Source organism: Podarcis pityusensis (assembly GCF_964106645.2).
Source record: "Podarcis pityusensis genome assembly, chromosome: 16".
Classification (NCBI taxonomy): Eukaryota; Metazoa; Chordata; class Lepidosauria; order Squamata; family Lacertidae; genus Podarcis; species Podarcis pityusensis.
Genome location: NC_138041.1, coordinates 19,732,385 through 19,752,240, shown reverse-complemented (window position 1 = coordinate 19,752,240; position 19,856 = coordinate 19,732,385). Strand labels below are relative to the sequence as shown.

Here is a 19,856-nt window from a genome sequence, read left to right as displayed (position 1 = left end):
TTCCCGCCGGAGCGGTACCTATTTATCTACTTGCACTTCGTGCTTTCGAACTGCTAGGTGGGCAGGAGCTGGGACCGAGCAACGGGAGCTCACCCCGTCACGGGGATTTGAAACGCTGACCTTCTGATGGGCAAGCTCAGTGGTTTAACCCACAGCGCCACCTGCGTCCCTGGGGCCAAGCATAGATACTCAAACTATGGTAGACCAGAGGCAGGTCTTTTACCCTGGAAACACTGACCCAGCGTTGTCAGGGATGAAAACAAATATGGCAAATTGGCACATGGGATCCCCTTTAGCAGTATATAACTGGGGGGGCATTTTAACACCCCAAACTACAAAAAACAACAACTATTACTACTTCTGGGTGAACCTATTACCCAGACCTCCTCAGTTGGTAGAACATAAGACTCTTAATTGCAGGGTCGTGGGTTTGAGCCCAAGTTGGGGAAAAGATTCCTGCATTGCGTGGGGTTGGGCTAAATGATCCTCACAGTCCCTACAATTCTATGATTCTATGATCCTTGATCAAATGTTTCCTACAGCTTCCCAAAGTGGTCTTTATGCCTAGCTGTGACCCTCAGGTATGGCTCCTTTCACTTCTCTGATGCAAATCATCACATTACGGTTTTGCTGCCTTTGTCGCTGTCTCCATAATCAAATTGTTCGAATCCAATCTTACGTATTATGCAACAAATCTTAAAAATAAACAGTGAACTTAAAAGAGAGGGGGTGGGGAATGAAACTTCGAATGCTCCAGAAAATACAAATCCCTGCTCCAAATCACTCATGGTATCATTTGATCACTGGGTTCCCACGTATATGTACTCTCATTCCATCGCAGATGCTGCAAATTCCAACCCATGACCTTTATGCAGCTTTGCTATTTTAAACACAAAGCTAATTTGGGGGTAGCTTTTCTTATTCTTACAAAAAAGGGACCCCCTCCTCCCTTTTATTTAGCTTTCTACGTCCCCCCCCCCCGCCTGCTACTGACTTTTGACATTCTCACTGCCTGACATCATTATTGCCATGGAAACTAAGGGACCCATAAATCTTTAAACATCTGGAAGTTTAGTTTACTTTGCATTTACATTTTTTCTCTTTGCTGTTGTTTTTTAAAGCATCATATAAACTTCAGGCACTTAAAGCTATAAACCAAAACTCGGAATGGTGATTTCCTAAGAGGTTGAGTTTCCCCCCAGTAAGGGATTGGTGTGTCCATTTGGAAAGGAACTCCCCGCCAGTGGACAAAAAAACCCTCAAGGCTTCTGTTTGCAAAATGGAGAGAATACTGCCTTCTGCTGGTTTTCAGAACAGTAGCCTTTCACTGACTCTTAGCCCAATCTTATGGAATTGCAGAGTTGGAAGAGAGCCCAGGGGCATTCTAGCCCAGGTAAACAAAAAGGTAAAGGACCCCTGGATGGTTAAGTCCAGTCAAAGGCAACTATGGGGTTGTGGCGCTCATCTCACTTTCAGGCCAAGGGAACCGGCATTAGTCCAGTCAGCTTTCCGGGTCTTGTGGCCAGCATGACTAAACCGTGACGAAACCAGAGCTCACGGAAACTCCATTTACCTTCCCGCTGAAGCAGTACCTATTTATCTGCTTGCACTGGTGTGCTTTTGAACTGCTAGGTTGGCAGGAGCTGGGACAGAGAAGAAGAAGAAGAAGAGGAGTTTGGATTTGATATCCCACCTTTCACTCCCCTTCAGGAGTCTCAAAGCGGCTCACATTCTCCTTTCCCTTCCTCCCCCACAACAAACACTCTGTGAGGTGAGTGGGGCTGAGAGACTTCAAAGAAGTGTGACTGGCCCAAGGTCACCCAGCAGCTGCATGTGGAGGAGCGGAGACGCGAACCCGGTTCCCCAGATTAGGAGACTACCGCTCTTAACCACTACACCACACTGGCTCTTAACCACTACACCAAACAGGAGCTCTCCCCGTTGCAGGGATTCGAACTGCAGACCTTCCAATTGACAAGCCCAAGAGGCTCAGTGGTTTAGACCACAGCGCCACCCGCTCCTGCAACGCAGGAATCAGAGCTAAATGCAATCTTGGGGGCTGTGCGGATGCAAGAGAGAGAGAGAGAGAGAGAGAAATGCCTTCAGCTTCTTGAGAGGAAGGGTAGCCCATATAAATTGAATCCATTAATAAATAGCAGTGCTAACAAGCGATGGAGCCAGGGATTGCTGGCGGGGGAGGGGGGGACTGCTTTCTGCCACCATCAGAAAGAACATGGCAACCACCTTTTTTTGCACAAGCTCCATCCTGCTCATTTTCCAAACCATCTGCTCTTCATCCGGAGGATGACGTGACAAAGCTCATATCAAAGCTGTTCGCGGTGGCTGTCGAGGAAACAGGCCTCCAGAGAGACCCGCCTACAAACATGCAAATTAGCCAAACCATTTCCTCAGTGGCCATCCTCACATTTAAGGAGCACTCAGTCAAGTTTTGTAGCACCTCTGGTGGGAGACACATCATGCGCCTTCTGGGATAGGTTTTCCACCTTTGGTCCCCCACCCTGCACTCACCTGTGGCTCCTAGAAGCTGCCAGCGTGAGACAGCAGCCACACCCTGGGAATTAGCTTTGTCTGGGAGGCTAAATCAGGAGAGGGTAGCCAATGGGTCTCAAACCGTCAGCGAGTTAGGGACTTCCTCTGCACGCAAAGACAGGCTCTATCAGGTTGAGCAGGTCATCAAGGCAATTTCAATACATGCTGCAGAGGGAAGTGAGGGGCAGATGGGGCTTGTCAACGTGAAGGAGCGTCTCCACCCCCATCGTTCTGCCTGGACGCTGAGGTCCAGCGCCGAGGGCCTTCTGGCGGTTCCCTCACTGCGAAAAGCAAAGTTACAGGGAAGCAGGCAGAGGGCCTTCTCAGTAGTGGCGCCCGCCCTGTGGAACGCCCTCCCATCAGATGTCAAAGAGATCAAACAACTATCGGTACTTGACATTTAGAAGACATCTGAAGGCAGCCCTGTTCAGGGAAGTTTTTAATGTGTGACATTTTAATGTATTCTGAATCTTTGTTGGAAGCCGCCCAGAGTGGCTGGGGAAACCCAGCCAGATGGACAGAGTATGAATAATAAATTATTATTATTATTATAACCTGGGAAGGTAGCGCATCTAAGAGAAGGAAAACGCTGATCCTAAACCTCTGCTGCCTTGTGGGATATCTTCGGGAGAAGAAAAGGCTAAGGAGTAAACCCTACACAAATCTGGAGTGGAGTCCCTAAGGCGGTTGGATGGCTCCTTGTACATCTCCTTCCAGCAACTCCTGCAGCCAAGTTGGTGCCAAACATCTTCCTCTGCTTTCCTTTGGACCACATCAGCGAGACCAAGAGGGGGTGTTTTCCGTCTGGGCAGCCCAGGACCTCCAGGCACACTATCTAGACTTGCACTCTGGACAGGTCACTTCGGTGCTGCTAACATAGTGATTTGACTTCACCTCCAGAAATGCACTCCATAGTCTCTTGAGACAGACGGATGCCAGCAACAAGTCAGATTAGCAAGTCTTACCCACTAAAGGCATCTGAATTGTGCAAGGAATCAGAGGACCTGGAAGTCTCCATCAGCACTGCTGGGTCACAGAGTACAGAATATGGTGCCTACCTAAGAATTAGAAGAAGCCAGAGGCAGAGGGAGGGTACGATGTACAGTGGTACCTCGGGTTAAGTACTTAATTCGTTCCGGAGGTCCGTTCTTAACCTGAAACTGTTCTTAACCTGAAGCACCACTTTCGCTAATGTTCTGTTCTCATCCTGAAGCAAAGTTCTTAACCCGAGGTAATATTTCTGGGTTAGCAGAGTCTTTAACCTGAAGCGTATGTAACCTGAAGCGTATGTAACCCGGGGTACCACTATATACTTGAATTTTTAAAATAAGTTCCTAGCCCTCATGGTTGTAGACTGAAATAAAACTCCAAAGCACATAGCCATAAGAATGTAAAGTGAGCCAGAGTGGGGGCGGGGGACTAATCCAGCATCCTGTTCCCACAGTGGCCAACCAGATGGGAAACCGTTAAGCAGGATTCGAGCACAAGAGCAACTCTCTCCCCTTCTGTGGTTTCCAGAAATTGGATCCACAAGCATCACAGCCTCCAATCACGGCAGCAGAGCAGAGCCGCTATTGCTAGTAGCCATTGATTGTTTTCTCCTTTGTGAATGTATCCCATCCTCTTTTAAAGCCACACAAATATTGAAAGTAGGAGTAGGATCATGTATAACTGCTCTGATAGCAGCATGAGCACAGATGTTCACAAATGCATAATAAAAAGGATGTCTGAAGGGGGCCCGTCAATTTTTCCTTCGTGCCGTCTTCCCGACTTGGGGTCAGGCAACTAGGGAAAGCCACAGACATCCCATTCTCCATCTTTCCAATTTCCCCCGCCCCCTCTAATCTAATAGAAAGCCCGGCTAGCAGAGCTTCCAAATCTGCAAGCACTCCCAGCTGTGTCCAAATAGACGTCTTATGAAACCCAAATTTAAAGATCTTGTTTATATTCAGCAGAGTGGCTTGTTAGGGATGCCAAAAGCACTTCCAATCAGACCGTTTGTGAGGATCCTGACATTTCAGCACACCTCTCTGATGATGCCTATAAATCTATGTTCACGTTAACTGCCAGCCCAGCCATTACCTAATTAACCATTAGGTAATGCAATTACTGTTAATTATACAGGGCCGTTGCTCAAATAATAGGTTGAAACAGGAGGAGAAGCCCTTGCAGACCAAAATTTGTATTTGGGCTCTTTCCTTCCTGGGCAGCTTCGCCCCTTCTTAACCCACGGGACAAAAAGCCTTCTCCACTTCTGACACCATTGCAGCACATGTTGCTTTGGAGGCTGCCCTCTTCTCCTATGTGCTTGCACCTGCACTGCTGCGGCGATGGCAGGACTCGTCCAGCTCTCAACTAATGGATTATAGCAGGGGTCAGCAAACTTTTTCCACAGGGGGCCAGTCCACTGTCCCTCAGACCTTGTGGGGGGCCGAACTATATGGGGGGGGGATTTACTCTCCCCTCCCTTCTCCACAGCACCGGACTAGCCTGGTGGCTGCTTACCTGTGCCTTGCGAGTGGCAGGGGCTGGCGGTGGCGGAGGGACGATGAGTGGTGCAAAAGGGGTGGCTCCGGAGAGGGGCTGCTTAAAATGGCACTCAGTCAACCGTGGCTCAACAAAGCCCAGCCTCCTTCCTCCTCTAGGCAGGGCAGGGAGAAGCCAGGAGGAAGGAGGGAAGAGACACCATGGTGTGTGGGGGGGGATGGTGCAGCCCAAATAATCAGAATCCCCACGCCGATCAACGCGGCGATTCCCGGACCGTCTGTGGGCCGGATCCAGAAGGCAATTAGCTGGATGTGGCCCCTGGGCCTTAGTTTGCCAACCCATGGATTATAGAGACCCTGGAGGATCTCTAAGGCTCTCTTCTCCAACGCAAATGCCCCAAAAAGAAGAGGCAGGAACCTGTAGCTCTCCAGATGTTGTAGGACCATGGGTCCAAACCTTGACACAGGAAGTTGCCTTATTAAAGTCAGGTCACCGAGTCCATCAAGCTCACTACTGCCTACACGGACTGGCAGCAGCTCTCCAGGATTTCAGACTGGAGTCTTTCCCAGTCAGCTACTGGCAATCAGTGCAGGCAACACTGAGGTAGGTCCGACTGACCCCACATAAGGCAGTTTTACTAAAGCATGGGGCATGGAGTTCCTAAGTTCCTAAAGCATGGGGCAGCCCAGGGCACTAGAGCCATAGTTCCTAACTTCAACCTGTGTCTACAATCATTCCACCACCGTACATGCCCTTCACATCTCCAGGTTTTTCTCTGCAAGTCACAAGGACTAGAAACTTAGGAAAAGCAGAGATCCTCAGGTTGTTCCATAGCACCTTAGTACAACAGCAGTTTGGGGGGGGGGGCCGTTCCTCTTGCATCAGAGGGATTTTGATATTTCAAGACACTCCTCAGCTCATGCTTATAAAACCTCAATCATATGGCTGCACCCTTCTGGAGAGACTTGTGCCATGGAGACATTTTGGATTTCTCCTTCTTCTTCTTTTAATAAATACTTACCAACAGGTGTATGTACCCTATTATTAAGGCCAGAACCAAACATGCAACCATTCATCAGAGCAACTGCTTGATTTACAGCCTTGCTGCAGGTTTAAACAACAGAGCGCCAACGAATTTTTAAAAAACACTGCCACTGGGGATTTGCTTCCCTGTTTCTAAGTGATCAGTTCCTTCCACCCACTTCTGCTCCTGGAACAGCATCTGACTGCAGCCTTTTGTCAGGTCGCCACTCCCTTCTGCCATCACCATAGCTGGTTTTGCTCCGGCGATAGAGAGCTGCCCCTCTGTGCACTCACTTTTGCACTTCTTCAGTTCCTGTTTAACTTGTAAAGTTGTTGTTGTTTTTAAAAAAGATGCAGGTTACAACATCTCTGTCACCTTTTGACCATAAAGATGCTGAGCTCGAGTGAGGTCATTGCTGCGCCCATTATGAATCATGGCCAGTGAGAACTTTCCATTTTCCCTTTCGCCTTTTTATCACACATCCAGGGCGTGGGCCACTCGTTTCCTTATCTGCGGTTTGGGAACAGCTGAACTCCTAAGCCTGCAGGTACCATTGCCTAGCCAAGGGGTTTTGCAGGCACTGCCCTCCACTGCTCTAAGGGTTGGACATTCCAGGGAGAGCTGGTTGAAGGCATAGATCCAGACCATGCTTTTCCTACAAGAGGGACAGGTCCCCAGAACCAGTGTGGCGTAGTGGATAAGAGCGGTGGACTCGTAATCTGGGGAACCGGGTTCGCTTCCCCGCTCCTCCACATGCAGCTGCTGGGTGACCTTGGGCTAGTCACACTTCTCTGAAGTCTCTTAGCCCCACTCACCTCACAGAGTGTTTGTTGTGGGGGAGGAAGGGAAAGGAGAATGTTAGCCGCTTTGAGACTCCTTCAGGTAGTGATAAAGTGGGATATCAAATCCAAACTCTTCTTCTTCCAAACTCTTCCCAGAAGCAAAAGAGCACCCCCTAAAATACTTCCTTAGGGTTCTTTTTCCAGCTGAGTGCTGTAGCCACAGTGCGGAACCTCAAGCCTGAATGCGGCCCTCCAGACCTCTCTATCTGGCCCTTAGGACTCTCCTCAGGCCACGCCCCTGCTCCTCAGGCCACACCCCTTCCTTGACCTTGCTTTGCACCCTCCTTGAGTGTTTTTGCCTGGCTGGGATATGTCCTCGAACTCTGATAATGTTTACCCGGATGGAGGATAGGTGAATGTGTTTGTGGGGAGAAACTAGCCCAGGCATCACCAACCAGCGTCCCTCCAGATGTTTTGGCCTACAACTCCCATGACCCCTAGCTAACAGGACCAGTGGTCAGGGATGATGGGAATTGTAGTCCAAAACATCTGGAGGGCTGAAGGTTGGGGATGCCTGAACTAACCTACTGTACAAAGGTGAATTGCACCTTCAATGCTCCACCCACATTTGCCTCTGGCCCCACTCACTGCTGGCATGTGGCCCCCGATTGCCCCCCCATCTATTCCATATAACGAAGGCTTTCTCCTTCCTGCTGATTACATTGCAACTCCTTCTTCCTCTCTGAAATGAGAACATGGGGCGCGTTCTCCAACCACCAGCTCACTCTAGAAGCTTCATCTGACTATCAGCCAGTAATTAAGTTATACAGAAGATAAACGTCTCTTCGTTCAGCACCACACAGGCGCACAGAGAGATCTCCTGACTCCCAGAGAGGTAGGCTGCCGACCCACTATGTTCTACCCACTATGGATTTCAGAGGAAAGGTTGCTGAGCCCAGGTCTTTTAGTTAGGAGAAAAGGTGGTGTTATGGTTTCCCCAGGGGCTTTCTGCTTTGCGTAGAAGGCATTTTGACGAGCCACCACCGAGGGCTGCGGCGAGAAGTGCCCCTTCAGCCGTTCCATAATTGTTCTGTAAGGAACAGTAGCGATGTCTTCTGGCCCGGGCGATTTCGAACGACTCCTCTCCACAGACGCTGAAGAATATCGCCCTCTTCTTGGCATCTTCTTTGTTGGTGACTGCTTTATATACATTATTTACACAATGGGCCCCACGTGATTGGCTAATTCTGGGATTCTCCTGTAGGCCAATCAGGTTGCGGATTCACTTCCACCTGGAGTTGGATTGGGTGGCTCCTGCGGACCAATGAGACTGCTGCATTCTGGATTCTATTGTTCTAGGACCAATCAGACTGCTGCATTTTGGATCCTATTCAACTCAGTACATAACAAGCAAGTAAGAGGCAATACGACAGAAGTGTATAAAATTAGGCCTGGCATGGAGTGAGTGGACAGAGACGAGTTTTTCCTCCCTCTCTTCTAACACTAGACCTTGCAGACTTCCAATGAAGATTCCAGGCGGATAAAAGAAAGGACTTCTTCACACAGTTAAACTGCAGGACTCCTTCCCACAAGAAGCAGTGATGGCCACCAACTTGGATGGCTTTAAAAGAGGGTTGGACAAATTCATAGACAACAAATAAGACTGTCAGTGTCTACTAGTTGTGATGGCTCTGCTCTGCTTCCATTGTCAGAGGCAGCAATAACATGGACCACATGGTGCAGCTGAAAAAAAGGCTTCCACAATAGATGAAAAATTTACATGTATGTACAATAATAAAATAGTGATGATAAAATGTTAATAATAATAATAATAATAATAATAATAATAATAATAATAATAAAGATTAGTGGAGGCAATACAGAGCTAGATGGAGAAATGCTCCAACTTCCTATGTTCCTAATTCACAAAACATTTTGCCACAATAAACTTACAGGGCAGCGCATGGAGAGGTAGATTTTAACAAAGGAGTTCAAAGCCAGAGTGCTTCACTGTTAAAACAGGTGCACCATCAGGAAACTCTCTTCCCTTCTTTTTAATTCAAATCTGTTGAACCAAAACTCAGCAGAGCACCCAAAAGAAAAATCTCTTCATGCAACACCCATTCAAATATTTGAAGACTGCGAGCTTATCGCGTCTTATTTATTCTCCCTGCTCCCTGAAATGCAAACAGCAAGTTGGGAGTTGCATTTTCTTTTTTGGGCAGGGACTCAGGCAGAGACAGAAAGCGAACCTCTTGCCACTGCATCCCTCGTGGTCCTGAGTCTGCTACTTGTATAACGAAGGGGCAGAAATGCAGGTTAGCAGCATCAAAGCGACTCAAGTCACATAGAAGGCGTGCTCACATGTTACACTGAACACAGGTGCCAGCTGTCTCCACACACGCATGTACGTTGTGCGAAAAAGCATGTACAATTACAGCTCTAACTGTTGTATACACAGACTGCACACCTGTTGAATATCACCTGTGAATAAATGTTTACAGCTCCAGTGTTTGGGCACACAGATTGTGTGGCCCTAAGGTAGAATTTGTGGGACGCGGGTGGCGCTGTGGGTTAAACCACAGAGCCTAGGACTTGCCGATCAGAAGGTCGACAGTTCGAATCCCCACGACGGGGTGAGTTCCCGTTGCTCGGTCCCTGCTCCTGCCAACTTAGCAGTTCGAAAACACGTCAAAGTGCAAGTAGATAAATAGGTACTGATCCGGCAGGAAGGTAAACAGCGTTTCCATTCGCTGCTCGGCCAATAAAGCGAGATGAGCACCGCAACCTCAGAGTCGGTCACAATTGGACCTAATGGTCAGGGGTCTCTTTACCTTTACGGTAGAATTGGCTTGAAAACAGCCTTGGGTACCAAAAGTCAGCTATAGGAAGAAGCCACCTGAGTCAACTAACCATCACCTAAGGGAGAATGTTCTATTTAGAGCGTCTTCTTTCTCGATGCACCCCACCACCATGCATCAGCAAATATGCTTTATTCCCAGAAGAGAAGACTAAAATAAACATTTTTTTAAAACGGCTGAGCAAACTATTCTTTCGCAAGAAAAGGGTCAGCGATACCTCTGGCTCAGAGCAACCCCCCCCCCCCGCATTTATTAGCTGCCTGTTAACTGGGCCAGGCACCCGAGCTTTGGCTAGAGATAGAAAAAGGCAAGGTTTGATTTGATTCCTTGTATTTCTGCGCTGCTTTTCATTTAAACGGATCTCAAAGCGGCTTCCAAACAAATAAACAACAGTAACGTAACAAAGAACAGAACGTCACAAACGCAGCATAGAGCCTATAAAACCATTAACAGATCACCAATAAGGCAATTGCGATCTATAAAATGCTATGAACCAACAGGAGCTAAAAAAATTAATAAGCTAAGCATCACAGTTATCCCATCCAGCAAAGAGTTACATATGGTGTAAAAGGGGTCTCTCTGTCTGTCTGTCTGTCTGTCTGTCTGTCTCTTTCTGTGTGAGAGAGTGTGAGAAGAGCATATGATCAGGCCAATGGCCTGTCTAGTCCAGTAACCTCTTTTCACAGTTGCTTATTCAACGCCAGTTCAAGGTGCTTTTTTTCAGGCTGGTCTGTGAAGGATTATGCTGCCCCACCCCCCTCCTTTCCTGAGTGGCCCTGTCCCTCACCAGAACATATTGTGTGAATTTATATGCAGAATGAAAAAAACCCATCCCATATATTTCAGAATGAGGGGGCTTCTTCCAAAGTTAAGAGCATTGATTGGAGACTCTGTGGTCCCATCTATATTGTACATTTCAAGCAGCATCATGCCACTTTAAACAGACGTGGCTCCCCTCACAGAATCCTGGGAACTGTAGTCTGTTAAGGGTGCTGAGAGTTGTTAGGAGAATTCCTATTCCCCTCACAGAGCTACAATTCTCAGAGTAGTCTTGTAATTTTCTTCTGGGAATTGGAGTTCTCTGAGGGGAGAACTCAGACATAAACACACACAGGCACACCTGTTTCGTACATTATTCTTCGGGAGAACAGCATCCTGAAATTCGGAGAAGTGCAAATTTCAGTGCATAGATGTGTTTCAGTTCACATATTGTTTCAGAATATGCATATTAGGGAGGTTTGTGTCAACATCCGAACCAGACCAAATCTCTCCCCATTCTTTAATAATAATAATAATAATAATAATAATAATAATAATAATAATATTAGCAGAGACATTACCTTACCAACAAAGGTCCGTATAGTTAAAGCCACGGTTTTCCCAGTAGTGATGTATGGAAGTGAGAGCTGGACCATAAAGAAGGCTGATCGCCAAAGAATTGATGCTTTTGAATTATGGTGCTGGAGGAGACTCTTGAGAGTCCCATGGACTGCAAGAAGATCAAACCTATCCATTCTGAAGGAAATTAGCCCTGAGTGCTCACTGGAAGGACAGATCGTGAAGCTGGGGCTCCAATACTTTGGCCACCTCATGAGAAGAGAAGACTCCCTGGAAAAGACCCTGATGTTGGGAAAGATGGAGGGCACAAGAAGAAGGGGCCGACAGAGGACAAGATGGTTGGACAGTGTTCTCGAAGCTACAAACATGAGTCTGACCAAACTGCGGGAGGCGGTGGAAGACAGGAGTGCCTGGCGTGCTCTGGTCCATGGGGTCACGAAGAGTCGGACACGACTAAACGACTAAACAACAAATATTTATATGCCGCCCATCTGACTGGCTTTCCCCAGCCACTCTAGGTGGCTCCCAAGAGAATATTAAAAACACAATAAAACATCAAACATTAAAAACTTCTCTAGGCAGTTAAAAGAGCTGCATTTCATAGTGGTTTACAAATTGAAACACCACATTTACCATTTAAACAACAACCACCACAACAAAAACCCCACACCCAACAACAGGAACAACAGAAATCGGCAACGGATGCCAAGAATAAAACAGAGCAGAGCAAAAATTACTAATTAATTCCGTAAGGAAACATATAGGATCACCAGGGACTTTTCTGAATTGCACTTGCTGCAGCATCTTCAAGATTAAGAAATCAATTGTTTCCAAGGCCCTGCGAGGGCTTGGATCCCCTTCATCAGATGCACTTTGTGCCATATTTCTTTGTTTGTTTATTTGTTGTAGTCCTTAAAACAAGAGCTTTGCTGGATCAGGCCAACGGCCCGTCTGGTCCAGCATCCTGTTCTCACAACAGCCAACCAGATTACCCCCCCCCCCAAATGAGAAACCTGCCAGCAGGACCCGAGCGCAACAGAAACTCTCCCCCACTTGTGATTCCCTTCAACTGGCATTCAGAGATATTGAATTTCAAGGAAAGGCAGGGTATAATTTTTAAAGGGCGCAGCACATTGATGCTTCGGCAGCTAAACCTGTTCCCTGCCCTCTTGGGACCCCAGCCATTGAGGACAGAGGCACAACAAATACACATGCATGTGTGCACACAGATAACATGTGTTCCCTATCTTAGGTCGCACAGTACAAGGAAAGGGAATTTGGGGCCATTTGAAGGAACTGTTGGCAGTGCAGCAGCAAAGATCTTCCTGGGTGTAATTTCTGCCAGCGTTTTAAAGTCAATTAGCTAAGAGGGGGCCAGTGGGTGGTGTTGCTTAGCAGAGTGGCATGACCTTCGCTGGGGCAGCGGACGCTCTGATTGGCTGAGGGAGGTTTCCTCTGTATGGGTTTTTTTTTTGTTCAGCGTTTTCTTAGTTCCTGCACTAAGAAAGACAGAACCTCTCTGCGCCTCTCTCCTCAAATCATTTTTTGTTTGGTTTGCTCTGTCAGCTGTAATCAGGGCTCTTCCCGACGGGGTTTGTGTCATTTAAGTGATTTTGCTAAAGGGACAGACCACATATTTGGGGGAGGGGGCTTGTCCGAAAAAGGAAGGAAATGTTGGGCCGATGTAATAAGCAGAGATTGAAATAACCATAGGATGTATGCACTCCCATCTGACCTTCTGGTTATTTTTAATTGGCTATGTTAGACACCTGCTCTTAATAGATAAGGAAATTGACTTCCGCGTATTAAGAGCTGCCCACATAGCATTCTGATACCACTGGAAAAAGATAAGAACTCTGACAGGAAAAGATGGGTTAACTCAAGTCTGAGGGCGAGCAAACATGATAAAACTAATGAACTAATGAATTAAGAGTAAGAGGGAGGTCAGCTCTACAATTGCTTTGTAGAAAAAATAGAGTCTTTTTCTAATGTACTCATCTAATAAAGTGCAGGATAATGCATATCCACATACAGTCCTAAGCCATAAAAATGGAAACTGTTCACTGAAGTGATATATACAACCCATTTCTAGGTGTGTACAAGACAACTGACTTGTCTCATTACTGGGAATGTATTCTGCTTCTTCTTTTCTTCCAATGTCACATTTTGCTGGTATTATAATATCTTCAAAGTAATACAATGGTACCTTGGGTTAAGAACTTAATTCGTTCTGGAAGTCCGTTCTTAACCTGAAACTGTTCTTAACCTGAGGTACCACTTTAGCTAATGGGGCCTTCATGATTTCTGTTCTCATCCTGAGGTAAATTTCTTAACCTGAGGTACTATTTCTGGGTTAGCGGAGCCTGTAACCTGAAGTGTCTGTAACCTGAGGTATCACTGTACTACAGCTATTATTATGGCTATTGTGACTCTTACTACAACTCTAACTTCTGTTATCACACAGCACATAGTTCAACTATGGAGCTCACTTTCTATGATAACCATCTTCAAATAGCCGAAGGGTTGTCACATGGAAGAGGGAACAAGCTTGTTTTCTGCTGCTCCGGAATCTAGGACCTAAACCAATGGCTTCAAGTTACAAGAAGGAAAATTCCAACCAAACATCAGGAAGAAATTTCTGGCAGTAAGAGCTGTTTGACAGTGGAACGGTCTCCCTCAGAAAGTGGTGGGCTCTCCTTCCTTGGAGGTTTTTAAGCAGAGGTTGGATGGCTATCAGCCATGGATGCTTCAGCAGAGATTCCTGCATTGAAAGGGGTTGGACTAGATTACTTTTGGGTCCCTTCCCACTCTAAGATTCTATGATTCTCTCTCTCTCAAAACACCAGAACTTGTGGGCATCCGATGCCACCAAATGTGGAGGTAGAGCATAACCATCATGGCTGGTAGCCGTTGATAGCCCTCTCCCCCATGAATTCATCCATTTCTCTTTCAAATACATCCAAGTTGGTGGCCTTCACTGCCTCATGGGGGAGAGAGTTCCACTGTTCCACTGTATGCTGTGGACTTTCTTTTCTCTGCCCTAAATCTTCCAACAGCACCGAGTTGAACTATGAAACTTGTTCCCACACAGGAGGCAGGGATGGCCACCAGGTTAGGTGGCTTCAAAGGAGCACTGGACAAAATTCATGGAGGACCAGGCTATTGATGACTACTAGCTTCTGAATACCAATTGCTGGTGGGGAGGGAGAGTGTTCTTGCGCTCAGGTCCTACTTGCGAGTTTCCCATTTAGGCATCTGGTTGGCCGCTGTGAGAGCAGGATGCTGGACTTTATGGGCCATTGGCCTGATGCAGCAGTCTCTTCATAGAATAGAATAGAATAGAATAGAATAGAATAGAATAGAATAGAATAGAATAGAATAGAATTTATTATTTATACCCCGCCCATCTGGCTGGGTTTCCCCAGCCACTCTGGGCAGCTTCCAACAAAGTATTAAAATACAGCGGTCTGTTAAACATTAAAAGCTTCCCTAAAGAGGGCTGCCTTGTCTTCTAAAAGTCTGGTAGTTGTTCTTCTCTTTGACATCTGGTGGGAGGGCGTTCCACAGGGTGGGCGCCACTACCGAGAAGGCCTTCTGCCTGGTTCCCTGTAACTTGCCTTCTCGCAGTGAGGGAACTGCCAGAAGGCCCTTGGCACTGGACCTCAGTGTCCAGGCAGAACGATGGGGGTGGAGACGCTCCTTCAGGTATACTTCTTAGGTTCTTACCACTATTAAAAAGGGAACCTTTGGCCCTCCAGGGTCCCTCCAGGTGTGTTTGGACTTCATCAACCTCAGCTGGCATGGCCAATAGCCAAGGGATGATGGGAGCTGCAGCTCAACCCTAGGAGGACCACAGTTTCCATTCTGTTTCTGACCAGCTTTCCTATGTCTACAAATGGAATCAGCAACCAGCTGCGTAGCATGGGTTGCTGGCACCCGGGGTGGGAAAAGTGTTGTGCATGCCCGGTGGACTATGCAGCTGGGGTGGGAGCATGTACCAGGAGGGCACGTTGTCAGGGTGAACAGAGCCCACCTTGCAACAGGCTCCTCGTCCACTGCCTCCATCCACCTGCCCACTAAACCCACCCACCTGCTGCCGTGCCTCAGCTGTCAGGGCTCCATGCCTTTTGTGAGGGCACCCCCTTAAAAATGTGCACCCGGGGCCATGACTCCCTGCACTCCCATGCTACACCTCTGTCTGCAACATAATGCGGCCATTGGGAAGGATTCTGTTCAGGGTTCTAGTTGGCCATAGCTCAGTGGCAGAGCATGTGCCTTGTATGTAGGAGGCCCCGGGTTCCATGCCCAGCAACTCAAGGCAGGTCTGGGAGACAGAAAGCCTGACTGAAACCCCAGAGAGCCACTGCCAGTCAGTGTAGGCAATATTGATCTACATTGACTGTTGATGACCACTTCCTTATCCTGTTTTTTCTTCCACCCCCAACTGCCTTCTTGAAAATGTGGCTTTTCTTTTTTCGGATTACGTTTTGCAGTTCTGCAAAACTTGGGTTTTCCTGAAATGAAGCAATGGTTCCACTGTGCATTAGACGGCTGGGGGAAAATGCCTTGGCTATTACGTTTGCAAGATGGCGGGAGTATGATAAGCTTACTGGGTTTTGGCAAAGCCTTTTTGATGTCTCCAGTATTATGGGCCGGACATTGAACCCTTCCTAACGCTGTTCTAGCCCCCCTGTCACTAGAACCAACCAAGACCCTCCCCTTATACATGAGACACAGCTGCCAGGTTGTGTTCACCTCTACCCATCTAGAAATCACCTCCCCTTGGAAAGACCCCAAAGGAGATGGCAGGAAGTTCGGGATCTGGCTCTTTCCAAGCATATAACACAACACAAAAGGGCCAAACTGAACACGATCATTTTGACAAAGTGTGGCTCCCATTGATCAGCTATGCAAACCAAAGTAATGTTGATACCACACCAGCTTCTCTCTGTTAATTATGGAGAGGCTATGTCATGGGCAGTTGAAGCCTTGGCAATGCAGTCAATCATTTGGTTATTTGACAGTAGTCTCAATGTTCCCTTCTTAATGTGGCTAAGATATGCATGTAACACTACAGCGTTTGTCAGAGCCAATGAATGTCATTTTATGTTAAAACCATATCTATACTCCTATATACATATAAAGGTAAGGCTGTCATCACACAGCCCCCAATGGAGGATTTGTAGTCCCAGGTGTGTGGGTTGGTGAGCAACATGGGTGGCAGCAACAGCCCTGTGTGTGTGTGTGTGTGTGTGTGTGTGTATCTCTATATATCTCCATATAAAAGTATGCAAGATACAGATGCATAGCTCCAGGCTCTGAACAGAAAAGCCGGTTGCACATGCCAACAAGCACTCAGAAAGCCCCGAACCGCAGCCTGCAGACACAAAACGCTTTGCGAAACTGGTGGTCTCCTTTGCAAACTTCCTCTTCCCCCCAGCTGAGCGGCTTCTGCTAGATGCCATCACTTGCACGCGCACGGACACTGCCAGGATTTCAAACACATTGCTGAAAGATAAGCCCTCCTCCTCTCACCCACAGAGGAAAAAGCCCGGAGTTGCTCAAGCTGTCAAGCCACATTCTTGCGCCAAGGATCAGCTGCCCTTGGGATGTACAGGGAGGGGGGGGATGGAAGGGAAAGAGGGAGAAAGCGCAAAACCCTCTCTTCCCAAGTCCTGCAGGGGAGGGAGGTCACTGGGGAGCGACGAGAGGAAAGTTTAGTATACTCACAGCCCGTCTTGTCTGCAAGCTCCTGGATTTCGTCCGGCACCGAGTGGGAAGAGCCCATCTCTGCAAAGGCGGTTGCAGCTCTGGATAAAATCCAGGGCCCCGGACGTGGAGGGAGAGATGGACAGCTGAAGTTCAGCAGAGTCCCGGCGAGTCACAAACCAGCAGCGCAAGCGCGAGAGAGCAGGGGGACTGACTGCAGGTGCAGCCTCAGCTACACCAGCCAAGACTTCCTTGCAGGGGCTGGCGAGTTTTAAATCTCGAGGAAGCAGGAGCCACTAATAGAGAAGGAGGGAGAGAGAGAAGGCTCCCTCAGGGTCCAAAAGCCTGCCATCTCCAGCACACCTGAGGAACCCAATGCTTATTTCTCTCGCCATCACCAAAGCCAACCCCACTGGGAACGCGCTGTCTTCTGTTTGTTCCAGGCAAAAATCTCCCGGGGGAGGCAGTCATGGTAACAAGGAAAGCGCCACACCGCATCCAGCGCTTGAGGGGTGTGGGAACTGGCAGATATTTATCTGCTTTAGCCACTAGCCCCTACAATTTACTGCATCCCCGCTTGGTAGAGCGTGAGACTCTTGAACTCAGGGTCAGGGATTCGAGCCCCACGTTGGGCAAAAAAATCCTGCATCACGGGGGGCGGGGGGGGGGGTTGGACTAGATGACCCTTCCAAGTCTATGATTCTATGCTGTACATGTTTCCTAAAGGTAAAGGTAAAGGGACCCCAGTCCAGTTGTGACCGACTCTGGGGTTGCGGTGCTCATCTCGCTTTACTGGCCGAGGGAGCCGGTGTACAGCTTCCGGGTCATGTGGCCAGCATGACTAAGCCGCCTCTGGCGAACCAGAGCAGTGCATGGAAATGCCATTTACCTTCCCGCTGGAGCGGTATCTATTTATCTACTTGCACTTTCGTGCTTTTGAACTGCTAGGTTGGCAGGAGCTGGGACCGAGCAACGGAGCTCACCCCGTCGCGCGAACTGCTGACCTTCTGATCGACAAGTCCTAGGCTCTGTGGTTTAACCCACAGCGCCACCTGCGTCCCATACATGTTTCCTAAAACATTTCAAAACAAGGACGCAAGAAGGGCCCTGGTGGATGAGGCCCAAGGCTCACTCAATCCAGCATCTTCTTGTCACCTTGGCCAGCCAGATGCCTCTGGGATGGGGAGCCTGACAGCAGCATCTGAGCCCCACAACACTCTCTCAACTTGCTAGGAATCACGAGGAATCATTCTGCTTCCAATAAGGGGGCAGAACATAGACATCATGCCTGCGGGAAAGCAGCGAGCAGGATCTGACTGCAAGACCCTTCCTATGGCTTCCAGCAACTGGAATTCAGAAGCATTGCTGCCTCAGACTGTGGAGGCACACTACAGAACCATATCATTGTAGAGTTGGAAGGGACCGCGAATATCATCTCATCCATGGGTAGGCAAACTAAGGCCTGAGGGCCGGATGCCGCCCAATCGCCTTCTAAATCCGGCCCTCAGATGGTCCGGGAATCAGCATGTTTTTACATGAGTAGAATGTGTCCTTTTATTTAAAATGCATCTCTGGGTTATTTGTGGGGCATAGGAATTCATTCATATTTTTTTTCCAAAATATAGTCCAGCCCCCCACAAGGTCTGAGGGATAGTGGACTGACCCCCTGCTGAAAAAGTCAGCTGACCCCTGATTTCATCCAATCCCCCTCCCCCTGCAATGCAGGAAAATGCAGCTGTCCCATACGGGGATCAAACCAGCAGCATTGGAGTTATCATCACCATGCTCTAACCAATGGAGCTATCCCAGGCATTGTGTCTTGTAGCCATTGACAGCCGTCTCCTCCATGAATTTGTCCAGTCCTCTCTTAAAACCATCACTTCTGCAGTGGTCAACCTGGTCCCTTTGGGAAACCTCTGAGCAGGATCTGAGCATGAGAGCACTCTCCCCTCTGTGGCTTCCAGAGCCCACAACAGGCAGAGCCAGCCCAATTGGTTGTAGGAAGGCAGGCAGGCTGGTGGGGACTGGCTGAGGGCATGTTGAGATTGGTGGGGCAGTGCCCCCATCTGCCCTAATGAACACCCTCCGGTGAGATCAGTTAAGAGACAGCCTCTGTGATCCCAAAGGAGCAGAGTGTAGTTTGTTTGTAGCTTAGGGTTGGAGGGCTCTTATCGCTTTCAGTTTCTCCTTTTCCATTTGTTAAGCTCGGTTCTCCATATCAGTTTATAGTTAAAGCCTGATCAGCATTTCAGTGCAAATTCCTCCCGAAAGACACATTTCTGCATGCAGTTTTGCCATAATGTACACATTTTTGCAAAGCCATCTCCCCTAACCTAATGCGTTTTGTCTGCTGTTTTCATTTCATATGTGGCCAGGGCCCAGGTTATCTGAAAGATCAATATCTCCCTTTATGAACTTGAGAGCGAGAGAGGAGGAGCCGCAGCCATTGAAGCTCCATGGAGCTGGGCAAGGCCTCCTCCTGACGTTGCACACGTGATGTCATAGGTGTGTGTCATGCATCACGTGTGTGGTGCCACATGTGCAACACAACGCTACCCCCAAGTCTTTGGCCCAAGGCAGTGCCTCTGGCTAGGTAGCTTGGCCTTGCAACACAAACTGAATCTAATTTCTCCTTCCCTTTAGCCCCTGGTCCAGGCCACACAGCCTGGGCTTTTATGCCACCATTCTTCTTGTCTGGAGACTTCTAAAAGCTTCCCCTTCTTCTCCTCCTTTCAGCTGCTGCTTTTGGAAGTGCAAAAACATTTTAGGAGAAGCTCAAGGAAGAAGCAGATGATCAAGTCTCTGCCTCTGCCAATAAGTCTTCCTCTGCAATTCATTTCTTGGCCTCTTGCCCACTTGTCTAGAGAGAATTATGGAACACGCTGTTTCAATGGTGCAGGAGACTGAAAAACAAAAATTTGCAGCCTTTTTTGTTCTAAATGAAGCTTGTGACGTTCGAGAGAAGGGGTGTGGCCTACCTTTTTGGCACAGCGGGCCAGGTTGCTGTCTGTCCCCAGCCCCCTGTAGGACAAGTTTGTTTGGTGGGCGGGACAACCCACCTGTCAATCACCCAAGTATGATGATAGACAGCTGGGTTGTTCCGCC

At 48.1% G+C, this 19,856-nt stretch overlaps 1 protein-coding gene across 2 annotated transcripts in view; it reads right to left on the bottom strand.

The window, feature by feature from the left end:
• Window positions 1-16,907, bottom strand: part of TESC (tescalcin) — a 32,715-nt gene extending 15,808 nt beyond the window's left edge. The window contains exon 1 of one of the 2 annotated variants that reach the window (XM_080986493.1): window positions 16,773-16,907. In XM_080986493.1, coding sequence (XP_080842619.1) covers window positions 16,773-16,830 — 58 coding nt within the window. In that variant the 5' untranslated portion in view covers window positions 16,831-16,907. Of the gene's footprint in view, window positions 1-13,685; window positions 13,825-16,772 lie in introns of those variants that run through there. The other variant, XM_080986492.1, reaches the window with a different exon arrangement.
• Between the last annotated feature and the right edge of the window lie 2,949 nt (window positions 16,908-19,856).